Below are 16,376 nucleotides of genomic sequence, written 5' to 3'. Positions count from 1 at the left end.
TCCCAGCACTTTGGGAAGCAGAGGCAGGCAGATCACCTGAGGTCAGGAGTTCAAGACCAGCCTGGCCAGCATAGTGAAATCCCATCTCTACTAATAATACAAAAAAATTAGCTAGGCTTGGTGGGCTCAGCTACTTGGGAGGCTGAGGCAGAAGAATCACTTGAACCTGAGAGGCGGCGGTTGCAGTGAGTTGAGATTGCACTCCAGTCTGGGTGACAAGAGCAAAACACTGTCTCAAAAAAACTATAAAAATTATTGTCTTTTGGATTTTTTTTTTTTTTGAGACGGAGCTTCACTCTTGTTACCCAGGCTCGAGTGCAATGGCACGATCTCGGCTCACTGCAACCTCCGCCTCCTGAGTTCAGGCAATTCTCCTGCCTCAGCCTCCTGGATTTTTTTTTTTTTTAAGAGTCTCACTCTGCTGCCCAGGCTGGAGTGCAGTGGTGCAATCTCAGGTCACTGCAGCCTCTACCTCCTGGGTTCAAGCGATTCTTGTGTTTCAGCCTTCCAAGTAGCTGGCTAATTTTTGTATTTTTAGTAGAGACAGTTTCACCATGTTGGCCAGGCTGGTGAACTCTTGACCTCAGGTGATCTGCCCACTTCAGCCTCCCGAAGTGCCTGGAATTATAGGCCTGAGCCCCCATGCCCAGCCTAGTTTTGTTTTTTGACTCAAAGATTACTAGAATGTTGCAGCTGGAAGGGACCTCAGTGAACACCATGATTTTGCCAGTGAGAAAACAGACATGCAGCTGGTTAGTGCCACGCCAACTCCCTCTTCACTGGACTTGCCATGGCTCAGTGGGTGATATTAGAAGATGTCATGATAAAGTAATATGACTGGTTTTCCTTCATAGAAAAGAGTTTTCACACCACTTGTTTCTCTCGTGTGTTTTGTGTCTGTGTGTGTGTGTGGTTTTTTTTTTTTTTTTTGAGACAAGTCTCACACTTGCCCAGGCTGGAGTGTAGTGATGTGATATCGGCTCACTGCAACCTCTGCCTCCTTGGTTCAAGTGATTCTTCTGCCTGTCTCCTGAGTAGCTGGGATTACAGGTGCACATCACCATGCCTGGCTAATTTTTGTATTTTTAGTAGAAATAGTGTTTCACCATGTTGCCAAGCTGGTCTAGAACTCCTGACCTCAAGTGGTCTGCCCACCTGGGCCTCCCAAAGTGCTGGGATTACAGACATGAGCCACCTTGCTCAGCCCGTACCTCCTGTTTAAGTCAGATCCTGTTGTTTTCCATCTCTTTTCGGTGAGGTCTTGAGATTTCAGGTGAGTTGGCCATACCAGGTGCCTTGATTGGAGGTGAGGCCTTATCAACCTAATTTAAGGAACAGGTGAATTTTTCTTCCAACTGGCAGCTACACACCTCTCCAACCATCCTACCTGGCATATTAAGCGCATATCTGTGAGACTTTGTGCAATCTAGTTTACTTATAGAACTGCAGGCTTATGTGAGCATTCTGTTCCCCAAAATACGTAACTCCACAATTTCCATGCTCTCTCCAAACTCTTGCAGTCTTTTGTCATCTTGTTGGTTCCCTTACTAGCAAATTAACTCATTTAGACTCAGAGAGCTCTGCTAGTTGAAAGCCAGCTGGGAAGAAAGCCAGGACCAGGAACCTTTCCAGAAGCTGCAGATCAAATGCAAATGTTACCAGGAAGCCACGAAGACCCAGGGATTCGTGGCTGACCAGGACTCTTCCTCACCACCAAATCTTCTAGCTCATAGTGTTTAAAAGATACAGGCTGGGCCAGGCACGGTGGCTCACACCTGTAATCCCAGCACTTTGGAAGGCCAAAGGCAGGCGAATCACGAGGTCAGAAGTTTGAGACCAGCCTGACCAACATAATGAAACCCTGTCTCTACTAAAAATAAAAAAATTAGCTGGATGTGGTGGTTCATGCCTATAATCCCAGCTACTTGGGAGGCTGAGGCAGGAGAATCATTTGAACCTGGGAGGCGGAGGTTGTGGTGAGTCGAGATCACACCATTGCACTCCAGCCTGGGCAATAAGAGCAAAACTCTGTCTCAAAAAAAAAAAAAAAAAAAAAAAAAAAAGAGGTATAGACTGGCCTAGAGAAAGCAGGAGGACAGGGGACCCCTGCCAGGCGACAAGGACAAGCTGAGGGCCTGGCTTGCTGGTTCATCCCTGTAATCTCAGCTACTCAGCGGGCTGAGGCAGGAGGATGGCTTGAGCCCAGGAGTTCAAGACCAGCCTGGGCTACACAGTGAGACCCCCATCTCTACAAAAAAATTTAAAAATTATCCAGGCACAGTGGTGCATGCCTGTAGTCCCAGCTATTTGAGAGGCTGAAGCTGGGGAGGATCAACTGAGCCCAGGAGTTTGAGGCTGCAGTGAGCCATGATTGTGCCACTGCACTCCAGCCTGGGCAACAGAGCCAGACCCTATTCTTTAAAAATAAAATGACAAACTTGTAACCGCCTAATGGGTTCACCTTGCCCACTGCCTAGACAAAGCCGATTTATCAAGATAGGGAATTGCAATGGAGAAAATAATTCATGCAGAGCTGGCTGTGTGGGAGACTGGAGTTTGTTTTATTACTGTTACTCAAATATCTCTTCGTGCATTCGACAGAGGTTTTTTGTTTGTTTTAGACGGAGTCTTGCTCTTTTGCCAGGTGCCAGGCTGGAGTGCAGTGGTGCAGCTCACTGCAACCTCCACGTCCTGGCTTCAAGCAATTCTCCTGCCTCAGCCTAGCTGGGACTACAGGTGCCCATCACCATGCCTGGCTAATTTTTGTATTTTAGTAGAGACGGGGTTTCACTGTGTTGGCCAGGATGGTCTCCATCTCTTGACCTCGTGATCCGCCCGCCTCGGCCCCCCAAAGCGCTGGGATTACAGGCCTGAGCCACCTCGCCTTTCTGGCAAAAGAAACTTTCTAAATGAACTGAGACCTGTCTCAAAACTTTGGGGTTCACAGGCTCTTACCAATTTTGATTCAGAGTCAAATCGTGGACCGGATTTCTTCCCAAAGTTAGTTGGGCCTCCGCCCAGGAATAAAAAAGGACATCTTAAAGGTTAGAAGCAGGCCAGGTGCGGTGGCTCACGCCTGTAATCCCAGCACTTTGGGAGGCTGAGGCGAGTGGATCACCTGTGGTCGGGAGTTGGCGACTAGCCTGACCAACGTGGAGAAACCCCGTCTCTACTAAAAACACAAAATTAGCTGGGTGTGGTGGCACATGCCTGTAGTCCCAGCTACTTGGGAGGCTGAGGCCGGAGAATCGCTTGAACCTGGGAGGGAGAGGTTGCGGTTAGCGGAGGATCGCGCCATTGCACTCCAGCCTGGGCAACAAGAGCGAAACTCTGTCTCAAAAAAGGTTAGAAGCAAGTTGGAGTTAGTTAGGTTTGATTTCTTTCACCATCACAATTTCCTCAGTTAGAATTTTGCAAAGGTGCCAGGCACGGTGGCTCAAGCCTGTAATCCCAGCACTTTGGGAGGCCGAGGCGGGTGGATCACGAGGTCAAGAGATCGAGACCATCCTGGTCAACATGGTGAAACCCCGTCTCTACTAAGAACACCAAAAAAATAGCTGGGCGTGGTGGCACGTGCCTGTAATCCCAGCTACTCAGGAGGCTGAGGCAGGAGAATTGCCTGAACCCGGGAGGCGGAGGTTGCGGTGAGCCGAGATCGCGCCATTGCACTCCAGCCTGGGTAACAAGAGCGAAACTCCGTCTCAAAAAAAAAAAAAAAAAAAAAGAATTTTGCAAAGGTGAGTTTCAACGGAATCAACCGCAGGCAGCCCCTCCGTCCCTCTGGAGGACAAGCGAGTGTCCCTGGGGCCTGGGTGGCCTGCCGGCTGCAAAGGAACAAATCACGTGGCCCCCGGGTTGGGCCTCCCAGCGCCTCCCGGTGCCAGTCCTCCCAGCCGCCACGTGGCGCTGTGCCGAGCGTTGTTGCGCCGTTGGGCGGCCCACGTGGTCTCCGACGCCTCGTGGCCTGCTCGGCGTGCGCCCGCATCCGGTCGGTGCGGCGGTCCCGAGGCCAGGCAGGTGGGGAGCTGTGAGCGAGGCGCTGTGTCCGTGCCAGGATGGAGCGTGTCGCCTCAGGCAGGCGAGGACCCCGGGGTCCGCGAGGGCATCTGGGGGCGAGGAGTGCAGGGCACCTGCCTTGGGGGCCCGAGGCGCTAAACGCAGAGGGAAGGAACGCAGACGCGGCGGGGGCCTGGCGGGGGCGGACACAGCCAGCCTCGCCCGCCGCAGCATGGGACTTACAGGGCGAGGGGGCCCGTCTGCCCTCGGGCGCCAGGAGGATGCTCCAGCTCCTGGTGCTGAAGGTGAGTGCCATCAAGTCAGACCCCCGCCAGCCCCACACAGCCCCCCACAGAGCCCCAGTCCCCCCACACCCACCCCAACCCCACACTCACCCCCACCCCAGCACTACACATGCCCCCACGCCCAACCAAGCCTCACACAACCCCCACATCCCCTCACGCCCACTCTCACCCAGCTCCACCCCCACACACTCACATTCCCACCCCATCCCACTCCCCCACGCACCCCTACTCTTACCTCAGCCCCACCTCCCACCCGTTTCCTTATCCTTGCCAGCCCCACCGTCATACCCTCACCCCTGTCCCCACCCCATTCCCACTCCCGCCCCCACTCCCACTCCATTCCATCCCCTCACATTCGCCCCCACCCACCCCACTGCCACCCCATCTCCACTCCCATCTGCACCCCAGCCACAGCCCATCCCACCTCCACCCCACCCCATATCACAGTCCGTCTTCCCCCACCAGAGGACACCCTGGGCTGGGAGCTGGGGTAGAACCCGGATGAACCCGGGTTTCATGGGCCCGGTGTGCCTTGGGGTGCATCTGGAGGAGCAGGGGGTTGGCTGCCTCTCCAAGTGCACGGTCACCTGGGCCGCATGACACCGCCCTCCGTATTCCACAGGGCTCTCAGGATAGGCACCTGGAGTTCTGGCTTCCTTCCTTCGTGCCCCGGGTCTCTGTCCCCCTTTCTGCTCACCGCGCAGGCTCCGCGTGGGCGGTGTCCCAGTTTCCGGGGAAGGGGCGTCTGCCTGGACCCGTGCTTTTCCTCCTTGGAGTACAGGGAGGGCCTCATTGGTGAAGGAGAAGGCGTTGCTGGAGGAAGGAGTTGACAGGCCAGAGCAGAAGGGTGGGTTTGAGTTATTGGAGAAAGGAAATCTAAATCACTTTGAAAATCACACTTCAAGTGGACCCAGGTGGGAGAGGTAACAAATTGTGAGATTACTTTATTTTTAATAGAGACAAGGTCTCCTTGTGTTTCCTAGGCTGGTCTGGAACTGCTGGCCTCAAGCTGTCCTCCCACCTCAGCCTCTCAAAGTGCTGAGATTACAGGTGGGAGCCACCACCCCCAGACCGGTGATGCTATTTTTAAAACCAGCACTCTCCTAAGCCTACTCGATGTCTTGTGTAATCTATCTGAAGAAAGATTCATAAACGTTTCAGGGGCCATGCGCGGTGGCTCATGCCTATAATCCCAGCACTTTGGGAGGCCGAGACGGGTGGATCACGAGGTCAGGAGTTCAAGACCAGCTTGGCCAGCATGGGGAAACCCTGTCTCTACCAAAAGTACAAAAATTAGCCCGGCATGATGGCAGGCACCTGTAATCCCAGCTGAGGCAGGAGAATCGCTTGAACCTGGGAGGCAGAGGTTTCGGTGAGCCACAGCACTCCAGCCTGGACAACAGAGCAAGACTCTGTCTCAGAAAAAAAAAAAAACAAAAAACAAAAAACAACACATTTGAGGCAGCTGACTCTTACAGAGAATTTGCCCTGAGACTTTTAGGGATTCAGAGCCACTTGGCCAGCTCCTCTCCCCCAGTCAGATGTTGCCTGTCAGTACTAAGGACGCTAGCCCGATTTCTCCTTTAGAAGAGATGGGGCTCTTCCAGAGCTACACACCCTGAATATGCACAACCATCCTGGCAGAACTTTGGCAACAGGAGCTGGACTTGCTGCGTCCAGCTCGGGAACCCCTCTCCTCTCTGTTGGGCCCAGGAACCCTTTTATTTACCTACTCAACTATGATCTGCCCCCACTTCCAGCCCTCACCCAGCTCACCCTCTGAGCAAATTCTGTCCTGAATAGGAATGTCTCCCCAAGTATGGTGCGCGTACTAGCTGTCCTGCAGATCAAGTTAGCTTTTACAAGGATGAAGTATTTTCCCATGTTTCCATCAACAGGTGACTGGGTAAACTGAAGGTGATTTGTACCTGTACAGTGGAATATTATTTAGCCTTAAATATCTGAGAAATCTTTGCCTAACTCAGTCATAAATGTTTTTTCCTCCCTGTAGCCTTTTTTTTTTTAAATTCATTTTTTGAGATGGAGTCTTGCTCTATCACCCAGGCTGGAGTGCAGTGGAGTGATCTCGGCTCACTGCCACCTCTGCCTCTGGGTTTCAAGCCATTCTCCTGCCTCAGCCTCTTGAGTAACTGGGATTGCAGGCGTGCGCCACCACAGCTAGCTAATTTTTTATATTTTTGGTAGAGATGGGGTTTCACCATGTTGGCCAGGCTGGTCTCTAACTCCTGACCTCAAGTGATCCGCCCTCCTTTGCCTCCCAGAGTGCTGGGATTACAGGTGTGAGCTGCTGCACCTGGTGAGGTGAGCAGGTGCAGGTCTCCCCGTGTATCCTTTTAGAAGTTTTATAATTTTGTATTTTGCATTTAGATATATGATCCGAATTAATTTTTGTATATAATGCAAGGAATGGATGAAGTGATTATCTAACTGTTCCAGCGTCATTTATTGAAGTGACTATCCTTCCTTTTTTGTGTCTCTCAAAAATCAATTGACTTTGTATATGTGATTATATTCCTGCTATATTGATTTATGTACAATACCACACTGTCTTGCTTACTGTAGCTTTATAGATAAGTCTTGACGTCAGGTGATGTGAGTTTTCCAGCTGTAATCTTTTTCAGAATTGTTGTAGCTCCTTGGCTTTTCTAATGCGTGTTTCGTAATTGCTTGTTGATTCTACCAAATGTAACCTAAAACTCCTGGGCTCAGGCAATCCTCCCACCTTAGCTGCCCAAAGTACTGGGATTACAGGGGTGAGCCATCACTCCCAGTCTTTTTGTAATTTTAAATTTCCAATTTTCATTTCTAGAATATAGTAATTCAATTATTATTTTTTTACTTTTAAGTTCCAGGATACAAGTGCAGGACCTGCAAGTTTGTTACATAGGTGTACGTGTGCCATGGTGGTTTGCTACACTTACCAACCCATCATCTAGGTATTAAGCCCTGCATGCATTAGCTATTTATCCTGATGCTCTCCTCCCCCAGCCCCACAGGCCCCAGTGTGCATTGTTCCCCTCCCTGTGTCCATGTGTTCTCATTGTTCAGCTTCTGTTTATAAGTGAGAACACAAGGTGTTTGATTTTCTGTTCCAGTGTTTGCTGTTTCCAATGTTTGCTGAGGATAATGGCTTCCAGCTTTATCTATGTCTCTGCAAAGGACATTATCTCGTTCCTTTTTATGGCTGCATAGTATTCCATGGTGTGAATAATATATGCATTATTAAAAATGTGGTTTTGATTTGCATTTCTCTACTGATAAGTGATGTTGAGCTTTTTACGTATGTTTATTGGCCGCATAAATGTCTTCTTTTAGAAGTGTCTGTTCATTTGCTTTGTCCACTTTTTGATGGGGTTGTTTTGTTCTTGTAAATTTGTTTAAATTCTTTATGGGTTCTGGATATTAGATCTTTGCCAGGTGGAAAGATCATAAAAAGCTTCTCCCATTCTATAGATTTTCTGTTAACTCTGATGATAGTTTCTTTTGCTGTGCAGAGCTCTTTAATTCAATCCCATTTGTCAATTTTTGCTTTTGTTGCAATTGCTTTTGATGTTTTTGTCATGAAATCTTTGCCAGTGCACATGTGTTGAATGTTATTGCCTAGATTTTCTTCTAGGGTTTTTTTTTATAGTTTTAGGTTTTACATGTACCTGTTTAATTCATCTTGAGTTAATTTTTGTGTAAGGTGTAAGGAAGGGGTCTGGTTTCAATTTTCTGCATATGGCTAGCCAGTTTTCCCAGCACCATTTATTAAATAGGGCCTTCTTTCCCCAATGCCTGTTTTTGTTAGGTTTGTCAAAAATCAGATGGTTGTAGATGTGTGGTCTTAGAATTTCTGAGATCTCTATTCTGTTCCATTGGTCTATGTGTCTGTTTTTGTACCAGTACCATGCTTTTTGGCTACTGTAGCCTTGTAGTATAGTTTGAAGTTGGGTAGCATGATACCTCCATGTTTATTCTTTTTGCTTAGGTTTGTCTTGGCTGTATGGGCTATATGGTTCCATATTAATTTTAAAGTTTTTTTTTCTAATTCTGTGAAGAATGTCAATGGTCGTTTAATGGGAATAGCATCGAATCTATAAATTACTTTGCAGTATGGCCATTTTCACGATATTGATTCTTCCTATCCATTTGTTAGTGTCCTCTTTTATTTCCTTGAGCAGTGGCTTCTAGTTCTCCTTGAAAAGGTCTTTCACATCCCTTGTTAGTTGTATTCGTAGGTGTTCTCTTTGTAACAACAATTGTTTATTTTAATAACCTTGTACCTTGTAGCCTTACAAAGTCAATTATTAGTTCTAGTATGTATTATATATTTCTTACTGTGGCAAAATACATGTACCATAACATTTGTCCTTTTAACCGTTTTTAAGTGTATAGTTCATGCCCTTTTCACGCCTGAGGTGGTAACTAAGCCTCTGTAACTTGGTAAGACGCCTACTCCAAATTCCATTTTCCTTGATGCATGTCAAATATGAACAAATATAGACATTAGTGAGAGTGGTGAGAACAGATTTTATTCAATAACTAACAGCAGGGGAAAGAACAGAGCTCTGTTCTGATTTGTGTACCTGTGACTGGGCCTTTTAAAGGGAGAATGGGCAGAAGTAGGGCTTGGGTGAAAAGTTACAAAGACTGGGTCTGTGTATTTTTTTTTTTCTTTTGAAATGGAATCTCACTCTGTCGCCCAGGTCGGAGTGCAGTGGTGTGATCCTAGCTCACTGCAACCTCCACCTCCCGGGTTCAAGCAATTTTCCTGCCTCAGCCTCCTAAGTAGCTGAACCACAGGCGGCACCACCATGTCTGGTTAATTTTTGTGTTTTTTTGTAGAGACAGGGTTTCGTCATGTTAGACAGGCTGGTCTTGAACTCCTGACCTCAAGTGATCCACCCACCTCGGTCTCAAAGTGCTGGGATTACAGGCAGGAGCCCCTGTGCCCTGCCTGACTCAGTGTAAATGTGGCGAGGCAGTTCTGTCTGTCAGCTGGTAGTTACAGAAGTTAGGATTCTGTCTTCCCGCAGAGACTGGGAGACGCTTTCTAAAGATTCCATTTCAAAGGAAAGCATTCTGGTCCTTGAGAAAGACACTCATGAATTGCAGTAGGTACACATTCCCAATCTTGAGCCTTTTTTAGTACGTGCTCCAAGAAGGGGAGGTGAGGGGGCTGTGTCAGGTATTTGATGAACAAACCATGCATACACTCGCCTGGCAGCAGTGAGCCAGCTCAGGCAGGCATTTTGATGCGGTACTGGTTGTCTCAGGGACACAGCCTTACGCTGCTAGAAGCCATGCTAGAGTTTGGTTGGCGTTTGCTCCATGTCCAGGATTCTGCATTTCTCACGAGCGACAGCCGAAACTGCAGACTTTTTGGAGACACAATTTCACTCTGTTGCCCAGGCTGGAGGACAGTGACATGATTTGGCTCACCGCAACCTCTGCCTCCTGGGTTCAAACGATTCTCCTGCCTCAGCTTCCCCAGTAGCTGGGGTTACAGGTGTGTGCCACCACTCCCAGATAATTTTTGTATTTTTAGTAGAAACAGGGTTTCACCATGCTGGCCAGGCTGGTCTCAAACTCCTGACCTCAGATGATCTGCTTGGCTCAGCCTCCCAAAGTGCTGGGATTACAGGTGTCTAAAACTGCTTATTTCTTTCAGCCTTCCCACTGTCGGTCTTCTCTGGACTCCTTGGGGTCTCATCTCTGCCAATAATGTGACAGGTGTTCTCGTGCATACTTTAGTGCTTCCCCTCTGTGGCTCTCCATTAGGAATTGTACCCTTTAATTCTCAGCCGCCCTGGCAGCCTCAAACTCTGTTTACTGATTCCTCAAGCCGCAGAGATTACGACTTTCTCCTTGAATTGCAGCTGCTTCACACCGTGTGAACTGGGGAATGGGCTGGGGAGAAAACCCATATAAAAGTAGATCCCACCCAGGGAAGTTTCCTTCTTTCAGGTGTTGGAGCTCCTCCAGGTTCTGCTCACTTTTGGTAGCTCTTCACTGCCTTCAAATCGTTATTTTGTATTTTTTCCAGGGATTATTGTTGTTACCCACAGGTGATATAGAAACTATTCTATTGTTACTGGAACCAGAATAACTGCTGTTCCTTTTTTTGATTGTTATGAAAATGTTCAAACATTTGGAAAAGTAGAAATAATACTAATGTGAATACCTGTATTCTTGCCACGTGGGATTTAGGATCCCAAATCTTGAGACGTCATTGCTTCTAGGCAGAGTTAGGTAATACTTCTGAAAAATCATGAGTTCTTGGCCGGGCGTGGTGGCTCACACCTGTAATCCCAGCACTTTGAGAGGCTGAGATGGGCGGGTCACCTGAGATCGGAAGTTTGAGACCAGCCTGGCCTCAAACAGTGATTGAAACCCTGTCTCTACTGAAAAATACAAAATGAGCCAGGCACAGTGGCATACGCCTGTAATCCCAGCTGCTTGGGAGGCTCAGGCAGGAGAGTTGCTTGAACCTGCGAGGTGGAGGTTGTAGTGAGCAGAGATCATCCAAGCTGGAGTATAGTGCCGTGATCTCTGCTCGCTACAACCAGATTTTCATAGTTGCTCCATGTCCGGGATTCTGCATTTCTCATGAGCAACAGCCGAAACTGCGTACTTTTTGGAGACACAGTTTCACTCTGTTGCCCAGGCTGGAGGATGATGACATGATTTGGCTCACTATTTTGTTGTTGTTGTTGTTGTTTAATTGAAAGCATTATTTTAACAAACAGAAGTACTAAAAACATTACTCTGAACCTTGCTTTGTATATTACGGATTTTTTCAGCATATAGGAGATTGAGGACATCTGTTTGTTTTTTGAATCATGACACATAATTGAGAATTACTTACATGTTTTAGAATTTTATCTTTGGTCTAACAATTTAAGCAAAGGCATTTGTCAAGAATTGGTTAGATCGCTTAAACAAGAAACAGTAATCGTGGCTCTAAAGTTTATTATTTTGTGGTACTGCTTTTAAATCATACATTGCTCTGTTTGTCTTTTAAAATTTTTACAGATTGAAGATCCAGGTTGCTTCTGGGTTATTATAAAAGGGCGTAGTCCCTTTTTAGATCATGATGTCGACTATCAAAAATTACATAGTGCCATGAATAACTTCTACAACAGCATGTGTCAAAATATAGAAATAAAACCATTAACACTGGAAGAAGGACAGGTATGTATCTAAATGTCCATCTCAGTAAATAAGTAAGTAAAAACTAGGAGAAGTCGGTGTCTTTAAAGGACTAAAGCTTTAAAGGATAGAGTGGCTTTCTTGTTAGGGACGAATGCAGCTGGTGACTTTTAAGTTGAAGCCGGTACTCCTTTACCATTCCGAGAGTCCTGTGCCCCTTAAAGATTATGCTGGCTCTACTCTATCTGCTCTACAAATGGAACAAGAAAGCGTGAATGACAGCACATCTGTTTATAGTATGCTTACTGAATATTTTAAGCTTACTGTTGAGGTCTACGCCCAGAAAAAAAGATTTCTTTCAAAATATTACCAGTGAGCTGGGTGTGGTGGCCTGTGTCCACAGTCCCAGCTACTTGGGAGGCTGAGGTGGGACGATGACTTGGGTCTGGGAGTTCAAGTCCAGCTTAGGCAGTGTAGCAATGACACCTTGTCTCTCAAACAAAAAACAACAAACAATCAGTGCCGATGGCCACTGAAGACAGTGCTCCCGGTCACTGAAGAGCTCTCATGGAGATGTGTGAGGAGATGGATGTGGCTCATTTTCATGTGTCATTTTCAAGGTTGACTGCTGTGAGAATTACTGACTATTCATGGTATTTCTATGAGATGCTTTGACTTCAGCATTAATAGAAAGATGCTTCATCCTTTGTCAGGATTTCTGTTGAATTTTTTGAGTTTTGACTTACGTAAAGTTCTCTAGAACCTATCCCTTACAGTATGGTTGTACTGTGTGTTCCCACTGGGATCCCCAGGACCGCAATCTCTCCGTCTCCTCCTCTTCTGTGTGAGCACAGCGCTCCCTGCTGGACTGCTTTATAAACCTGTGGTTAGCATACGGTTTGTTAGTTGAGTTGGCCGTGGCCTGGCAGTCCTGTGGTACAGTTAGGATGCCAAGGGCTGTCACTTACGCAGGGTGGTTCTCCTTAAAAGGGGCTGCAGGCATTTACAGATGCTTCTTAACTTACTATATGGGTATGTCCTGATATTGTAAGTCAGAAATGCACTAAATATACCTAACCTGCTGACCAGCCTAGCTTAGCCTTGCCTACTTAAATGTGCTCAGAACACTTACATTAGCTTATGGTTGGAAAACATCATCTAATACAAAGCCTATTTCACAGTGAAGTTTAAGTATCTATGTATTTTATTGAATACTGAACGTTATGTAAAAATTGCAATAGTTTTATACCATCAAAATGTTGAAAAATCGTAAGTTAAACCATCGTAAGTCAGGGACTCTGCATTTATTCAGCCATCAAACAGGTAGTTTATTGATTGATTGATTGAGACAGACTCTTATTCTGTCGCCCAGGCTGGAGTGCAGGGGAGTGATCTTCATTCACTGCAATCTCTGCCTCCCTGGCTTAAGTGATCTTCCTGCCTCAGCCTTCTGAGTAGTTGGGACTACAGGCACGTGCCACCATGCCCGGCTAATTTTTGTATTTTTATTAGAGACGGGTTTTCCATGTTAGTCAGGCTGGTCTTGAACTCCTGACCGCAGGTGATCCAGTCACCTCAGCCTCCCAAAGTGCTGGGACCACAGGCATGAGCCACCATGCTCGGCCCAGGTAGTTTATTTTAAAAACATGTTATTACTGTTGTTTTTTGGAACAGGGTCTCACTGTGCCACCTAGGCTAGAGTACAGTGGTGCAGTCGTAGCCCACTGTAGCCTACTCCAACTCCTGGGTTCAAGTGATCCTCCTGCTTCAGCCTCCCAAGTAGCAGAGACTACAGGCACGTATCACCATGCCTGGTTCAAGTAGTTTTTGAACACTTAATAAATGCCAGGCACTGTGCTAGGTGCTGGGAATACGGCAGTAAACAAAACAGAGAAAAATCCATGTCATCAAGGAGCCAGTGTCCAGTTATGACAGATAGTAAGCAACGTCAGAGTCCAATACGAGTCACGGAGAAGGGAGTAGAAGGATGAGGCTGGTGGCAGCTTCCTGTTGGTCTGACATGATTGACAGTCATTCCTAAGCATTATTTCCTGACTTAAGAAGGTAAAGGAATGCATTTTCTTATTTTACTTTCTAACAATTGTCCTCAGTTAAGGAGTGAAAATGACTGTAGTAAGTAAAACAATGACCTAGTACCCAGGTGACCTGCGTTCCTGAGGTTCTCTTACGGGCAGAGGGGCTCAGCTTGAGCATGCCTGGCCTCCTGGCATCTCTTTCCTCTGCTCTAAGGGAGGATGTTGGCTGGCATGGTTTTGGGAGTAACTTTTAGCTGTCTTGTTCTATGACAAGATGTTAACACTGACCTTAAAACCTCTCTGTTGGCCAGGTGCGGTGGCTTACACTTCTAGTACCAGCAGTTTGGGAGGCTGAGGCAAGCAGATCATGAGTTCAGGAGTTTGAGAGCACCAGCCTGGCCAACATGGTGAAACCCCATCTCTACTAATATAAAAAAAAATTAACTGGGCATGGCATCGGGTGCCTGTAATCCCAGCTACTCGGGAGGCTGAGGCAGGAGAATCGCTTGAACTTGGGAGGCAGAGGATGTTGCAGTGAGCTGAGATCATGCCACTGCACTCCAGCCTAGGCGACAGAGTGAAACTCTGTTTCAAAAAAAAAAAAAAAAAAAAAAAAAAACCTCCCTGATTTATTTTGCAGGTGTGTGTGGTCTATTGTGAGGAGCTGAAGTGCTGGTGCAGGGCCACTGTCAAGTCAATTGTGTCTTCCGCAGACCAGTACCTGGCAGAATGTTTCCTTGTGGACTTTGCCAAGAACATTCCAGTCAAATCTAAAAAGTATGTACGTGTTTATCTCACCTTACACTCTTTTCGGAGACAAATGTCAGTTTCAGAGGAGAATATGTATTTTAAACTGTGGGGCTAGAGGTCACTACCATTGAGAAAAGACAAAACTGGAGTTCTTTAGCTTCAAGAAGGGGGCTTTATGGGTTTCTGGTCTGCACCCAGTGACTGGCGGAGCGGTGGGCAGGATGAAGGCTGAGGCAAGCTCTGGCCCTCTGCCGCTGTCTGTCCTGGCCGGGCAGGCAGGTTCAGGTGGTGGTCTCTGTAACTGCCAGGGTTCTCTCTGCATCTCCTGGCTGCTCCTTGCTGCCCTCCTGGCCTGTCCTCAGTTTGCTTGTGCTGTTTAGGGAGGCTTGGCTCCCAGAAAGACGCTTCCAGGAGGTGGAGAGAAACGCTTCTCTCCACAGAAGGGGGTTGCTAGCATAGCCTCGGAGAGCAGAGAGCAGAGCATGTACTCACATAGGTGTTCCTGATTGTCCTGCTTAAGAGAGGGAGGGTGTGACCATCAGTGAGGTTGGGAGACCGCTCAGAATGAGCTGGTGCCAAATAGTGCTGTTCAGCCTTCACTCCTTCTGGGACCACGTGTCATAGCTCATTAGAAAACACCAGCAACAATTCAGTCTCGGTGTTTTGTGATGATTTTTCCATAGTTTCCCATCCCAGAGTAAGAGGATGTCAGTTTAATAAATACGAGGATTCTGATTCCATTGAAGAAAGAGCAATACCAAACAGACTGGATTGCAATAAGAGGTGTGTCTATTCTTTTTTTTTTTGGTGACACAAAGTCTTGCTCTGTCACCCAGGCTGGAGTGCAGTGGTGTGATCTCAACTCACGGTAACCTCCGCCTCCTGATTCAAGCAATTCTTCTGCCTCAGCCTCCCGAGTAGCTGGGACTAAAGGCAGGTGCCACCATGCCTGGCTAATTTTTGTATTTTTAGTAGAGACAGGATTTCACCATGTTGGGCAGGCTGATCTCAAACTCCTGATCTCAGGTGATCCACCCACCTTGGCTTCCCAAAATGCTGAGATTACTGGTGTGAGCCACCAGTGTCTATTGAGTAGAATAATGTCATGGCAGAAGTGCTTATCAGACATTGGGAATTTGCAGTACTTACTGTAAGAATTTGAGCTTGTGATCCTGCATTTCATACAACCATAATTGCTGCAAAAACAATTACTGTGTTTAACTGGAGAGCTTTTCTTTTTGCATTTGGTATTTTACATTTAGTTTGTTTTGGGTGAGAAAATCATATGCTTAAATAGAGCTTGAGGACGCTTCAGGGGCCATGAGTGCAGCCACCTTTTTCTAACCTGTCTGAGACATAAGATGGCCAGGCTGCCCAGACAGGGCACAGTAGGAACCCTGGAAAAAGAGCCAGTTCATGTGGAAACAGTATGTGGAAGTGGTTTTTCGACCAGGAGCAGTGACTCAAGCATGTAATCCCAGTGCTTTGGAAAGCCAAGGCAGGAGGATCACTTGAGGCCAGGAGTTGAAGCAAGACCAGCCCGGGCAGCATAGTGAGACCCACACTCTACAAAGAAAAAAATGTAAAAATAAAGTGCTCTTTTGCTGAAGAAGAATGGAAATTAAATTGCTGAACTTATAATTTTAAAATCTCAGTCCTGCAGCTCTTTTGTGCAAAGTTGGCAAATACTATTAAACATCTGTTTATTTACAGAAACTTTTAAGGTAATTTTGGTCATACGTTGAGATTGATATTTAGAAAATCTTGAATAGAGTTTGCTTTACAGATTTGTTCATTGGTATCCAGTATTTGTTCACCTAAGGAGCCTTATTAGACTTTTTTTTTTTTTTTTTTTTTTGAACCGAGTTGCTCTCTTTTTGCCCAAGCTGGAGTGCAGTGGTGCAGTCTCGGCTCACTGCAACCTCCGAGTCCCAGGTCCAAGCGATTCTCCTGCTTTAGCCTCCTAAGCAACTGGCATTATAGGAGTGTGCCACCCCGCCTGGCTAATTTTTGTATTTGTAGTAGAAATGGGGTTTCACCATGTTGGCTAGGCTGGTCTCAAACTCCTGACCTCAGGTGATCCACCCACCTTGGCCTCCCAAAGTGCTGGAATTACAGGCGTGAGCCACCGTGC

General features: G+C 47.0%; 1 protein-coding gene across 6 annotated transcripts in view; it reads left to right on the top strand.

Annotated features, from left to right (window-relative positions):
* The first annotated feature begins 3,964 nt into the window (after positions 1-3,964).
* Positions 3,965-16,376, top strand: part of TDRD12 (tudor domain containing 12) — an 81,259-nt gene continuing 68,847 nt past the window's right edge. For 5 of the 6 annotated variants that reach the window (XM_074386593.1, XM_074386591.1, XM_074386592.1 and 2 more), the window contains exons 1-3: positions 4,278-4,301; positions 11,340-11,498; positions 14,133-14,269. In XM_074386593.1, coding sequence (XP_074242694.1) covers positions 4,278-4,301; positions 11,340-11,498; positions 14,133-14,269 — 320 coding nt within the window. Of the gene's footprint in view, positions 4,302-11,339; positions 11,499-14,132; positions 14,270-16,376 lie in introns of all 6 variants that reach the window. The other variant, XM_003937314.4, reaches the window with a different exon arrangement.

Source organism: Saimiri boliviensis, chromosome 14, assembly GCF_048565385.1.
Source record: "Saimiri boliviensis isolate mSaiBol1 chromosome 14, mSaiBol1.pri, whole genome shotgun sequence".
NCBI lineage: Eukaryota > Metazoa > Chordata > Mammalia > Primates > Cebidae > Saimiri > Saimiri boliviensis.
Note: the sequence above shows the minus strand (reverse complement) of the source record. Positions and strands in the feature narration are given on the sequence as shown.